At 43.1% G+C, this 4,741-nt stretch overlaps 1 protein-coding gene across 1 annotated transcript; it reads right to left on the reverse strand.

Annotated features, from left to right (window-relative positions):
• Positions 1-2,182: 2,182 nt before the first annotated feature.
• Positions 2,183-4,730, reverse strand: LOC113472328. Its single transcript, XM_026832021.1, has 2 exons — positions 3,590-4,730; positions 2,183-2,631 (listed from the first exon to the last, which is right to left on the reverse strand). Exons 1-2 carry the CDS (start codon positions 4,385-4,387, stop codon positions 2,578-2,580), a joined length of 852 nt encoding a protein of 283 aa, XP_026687822.1. The 5' UTR covers positions 4,388-4,730; the 3' UTR covers positions 2,183-2,577.
• Positions 4,731-4,741: the final 11 nt, after the last annotated feature.

Below are 4,741 nucleotides of genomic sequence, written 5' to 3' on the forward strand. Positions count from 1 at the left end.
AGGACCGTTTTTGCTCACCTTGTTACAATTGGGTTTATTGTTTAATTTCAGGTAGTTTGGCTCTAACCGGCTACCCTAAGGTCATTGGCTTGGATTATCTATGGTCCTTCATCAAGACTGTTCCAATTCTTAACCCTGTATGGGCAGAATGGGTAAGGAAGGAGAAATGTTTTAGGGGAGGGGGATATACGCTAACACCACTTGGTGATGAACAACTTTGTCAAGTATGAGTTCGACAGGATAAGTACTTGGGCGATGCGGTGTGTGGATACTATGTTGAGGTAGGGATCCGTTAAGTTGGCCGGTCACACCTGCGGCAGTACCTGGGATAACTTGTCTAACCTTGATAAGGTGGCGTATATTATATTGCACCTAATGCCGCGCTTGCTGGGTTATTCCCAAATTTCGCGGGTTATTCTTTTTTTTTTTTTTTTTTTTGTACGAGCTCTTTATACATACATTGAGTATCAATTTTCCATAAGATAAATAGCCATGACACAGTCATAAAGCTACATATATAAGTCACACGATATTATGCGTATGCAAACATCTACAGCGTCAAGTCGAAAATCCATGTCCACTTATACACCGACAGTTGAGTAAGGCATATCAGATGGATTACGACTAAACGACGTATGTATGAAAACACAAGAAATACAACAAAATAAGATTAAAGGTCCGCATCTCAGTTGGCTAAACCTCTAATATATAAGACGTCTTCTATAAACTTGCACCATGAGAGTAGAGTCATAAAACGGTCATAGTTGCTCCATACAACTATGTATTCGATCTTGGTAGGAAATGATCTCTGGAGGGTACAAAAGGACTCTCATCCTATGGTCTAATTACAAACACTCATGTCTCCGGCTAGTTTCCTTCAGACCTTCGCTTGCATTGCGTACGACTCTAGATCTTGAAATATGTAAGTTGCTTACGAAACTAACTGACCCTGGAATCATCTAACAGACTTTGGCTTAGGATTTCTATTCCATCTGGAAAGCCTTAAACTTTGTCCTACAGCGGGCGGTTACGTTCGGCTTTTTACCTCTACCTGACTGTATGAGTTCCTCTGTAGTTTGAGTAACCGGACTTGGTCTTTTAACTTTTGACGGTCGACGTTTGTCTGGTCGGACCTCGCTTATCGCACTGTCCCTTCGTACCGTCATTCCATGGTGTCGTGTGTCTCTACCAGAGCCGACGTCTCTTCTCTCAAGTGGTCTGTACTTACTCCTCCTCTTGACCCTGACCTTCACAGGAAACACACGAAGGACCCTCTGGTACCCGCTGTGCCTGCAGTTATGCAAGTCAGCCGTACTATGGGTTACAGGTGCGCTCCTTCGACTTCGTGCGCTTGCACTGTAAGCGTGGGCAACGCTCGTGACACCTAAGTGTACGCCCGTGGTTTCAGACCGGAGTGATCAGTGGACTCCGTGGCTGTGGGTCCTGTACCGACGGGGACTAGAGGCAGGGGACTTCGAGGTGGGTAGTAGGCGCCGTTGAGGACGCGGCGGGGTCAGTCGCGGGTGGTGGAGCGCATGGGTAGTCGTGTCGCGTCGTCCAGGGTCCAAATAGACGTTAGCTTACCACTGCACCACGCTAGGTTGTCGTCCCGACAGTCAGTGAGCCTTCCGTACCGCCGATCTCTGTTTGCCCCGCGTAACCTCTCTGCTCCGTTGCAACCTGGCTGCTTGCGGTTAGATAGACACATTTTCTTGATGAAGGGTGACATGTCATCAGGTGTGATGACATTAAGGTCAGAGTTGTGATTCTCAGATTGAGCCGCCCTGTCAACTACTTCATTTCCTGTTATACCGCAATGCGATGGACACCAAAGGAAGCGTAGAATCACCTCAACCGATTTCAGTTGTAGCCACAGTTGGTATATGCGATTTACTAAAGGATTGTTGTTGGATTTTACATTCTTGATAGCACACAGGGAACTTTTAGAGTCGCTTACAATTAGATATTGAGGAGAAGGCGAAGGTAACTGAGTGATTTTTTCCATACACTGCACAATGGCGAGTAATTCAGCAGTATAGATCGATATAATAGGACTTAGTTTGATGGAACACACTTCATCACCTATACTATATGCGCAACTAGCAGAGTCGACAGTTTTTGAACCGTCAGTGAAACAGAGTGTATGGTCTTTGTACACGTTGTTGATGACATCCATGAACTCTTTTCGGAAAATCACCGCTGAAGTATCAGATTTGTTGGAGGCTGATAAAGTACAGTCAACAGAAGGGAAAGGAACAGACCATGGTGGAACAGGCGGAAGGTAAGGCTCGATTTTACAGGTTGACAGGTGAGACGCGAATACATCTAACTTGCGAAAACGACAAGCTAATGGCAGCGGTTTCTTGGTTGTTTGAAATAAAAGATTTGGAACATCCTGGAGGAGGATTTTGTGAGCGGGATTAAGCGGACAAGCGGAGATCTTTGTAACATAGTTCATGACAAGTTTCATGCGTCTGATAAACAACGGGGGAATGTCCGATTCCACATATAGACTGGGAACTGGACTGGTCCGGTAGGCACCTGTAGCAATTCTTATACCCGCGTGATGGACAGGGTTCAACTTTGACAGGACGTGATCTTTAGCCGAACCGTAGACCGCCGAACCATAATCTAAAATGGGAAGAACATAGGATTTGTAAAATCTAATGAGGCTGGCTGAATGGATACCGATGTTTTTGTTACATACCATCTTTAGTGCATTGAGAGCTTTTAGGGCTTTTTCTTTGGTATAGTTAATATGGGGAACCCAGGTCAATTTGCTATCCCATATGAGACCGAGAAATTTAGTTGTGTTTGAAAAGTTAAGCTGGCGACCAGCAAAGGTAAGAACAGGTGTAGTACTATTACGTAACCTATTGAAGTTAACACAAATCGATTTCTCAGGTGAGAAAGTTACCCCATTTAGGTCAGCCCAATTTTTCAGAAGATTCAAAGTAGATTGTAAGCGGGGGACAATATTGTTCACAGTTTTACCTCTTGCAATTATCAAGAGATCGTCTATAAAGAGAACACTTCTAATAGGCAACTTTATGGTGTCAAAAACATCATTCATAAACAAAATAAAGAGCAAGGGACTCAACGAACTCCCTTGGGGTATACCATTATCTAGACTTTTTTTCACTGAAATTAATCCATTGCATTTCACACGTATTGTCCTTCCAGATAAGAAAAGTGAGAGATATCTCAGAAGGTTACCGTTCACACCAAACGAATGCAAGGTTTTGAGGATCTTATATCTCCACGTAAGGTCAAAGGCCTTTTGAATGTCGAAGAAGATTCCAATTGTATTTTCCTTATTTAAAAGGCCTTTGGTGACCTCATTCTCTAATAACAAGAGATTGTCAATGGTGGATCTCTTTTGGCGGCCACCACTTTGCCGGGGATTAAGAAAACCAAGTTTTTCCACCGTCCAAGACAACCTCTTATTTGCCATTTTCTCCAAAACTTTACCTAGGCAATTCAATAGTGAAATAGGTCTATAACTAGAGCAACAAGTAGCATCTTTACCAGGTTTAAGGAGAGGAACTATCAAAGCTTCCCTCCAGTTGGAAGGAAATAAACCACTTACCCAGATGAAGTTATAAATCTCTAATAGCTTGTCCAATGCAGACGTAGGTAGCTTTTGAATCATAATGAAGGATATACCGTCTGGGCCTGCTGCTTTGGACGAGCAAGACATAAGAGAGGAGATCATTTCATCATAAGCGAATGGAGAATTATACTCAGCATCATATTGGGTATCTATCGGAATGACATTACCTTCACATTGTTCCTTGTGGCTCAAAAATACATCTGAGTAATTATTGTTAGATGAAACATTGGTAAAATGAGTGACCAACGTGTTAGACATGGAGGCAGAGTCAAATAATAACTTAGTGGGATCAGAAAGATCCCGCAAAGCCTTAATATGACGGGGAGTATACTTCCCCCGCAACTTACCCATCTTATGGAACATCTCACCAGGTGTAGTGGAACTGTCGATAGAGGAAACAAAATTCGACCAACCCTCCCGTCTTTTGCGTTTCATCATTTGACGGGCAACAGCCCTAGCCCGCTTGAATGCGATGGTATTATCGAGAGTGGGGTGTCTTCTGGCCAATCTAAGACATTTACGCCTATTCCTGATAGCGGCCTTCAACTCGTCGTCCCACCATGGAATAGGGAATTTGTTAGTTGGTAACCGTTTTTTAGGAATTGCAAGATCAGCTGCATGAAGTATTGCACGGTTAACTACAGAAATAACATTGTCTATGTCAGGTTCATTATCGCCGTCACATATCAATGTGACTGAATCAAAATCTATACTAGACTGATATAACTCCCAGTTTGCCTTGTCAAAGTTCCAAATCACCGTATCAGAAGGCATGGGAGAAATGGAAGGAGCCTGATAGGATATAAGTATAGGATAATGATCAGATGACGAGAGATCATCAGTGACCGTCCATGTTGTATCCGGAAATAAGTCGGAAGAGCAAAAAGAAAGATCTATGCAAGAAAGAGAGTTATGTGTCAGATTATAGTGAGTGGGTTCCCCTGTATTCAAAAGATGAACATCAAGAGAATTACTCACAAATTTTTCCAATTCTTTTCCACGAGTGTCAATCTTCCTATCACCCCATAGAGGATTGTGGGCGTTAAAATCGCCCAATATGAAAAACGGAGAGGGTAACTGATGAAGAATATTGACTAAATCGGCTTCAGTATAGTGATACGATTGGGG

Source organism: Diaphorina citri, unplaced genomic scaffold (assembly GCF_000475195.1).
Source record: "Diaphorina citri unplaced genomic scaffold, Diaci psyllid genome assembly version 1.1 scaffold4786, whole genome shotgun sequence".
NCBI classification, from domain to species: Eukaryota; Metazoa; Arthropoda; class Insecta; order Hemiptera; family Psyllidae; genus Diaphorina; species Diaphorina citri.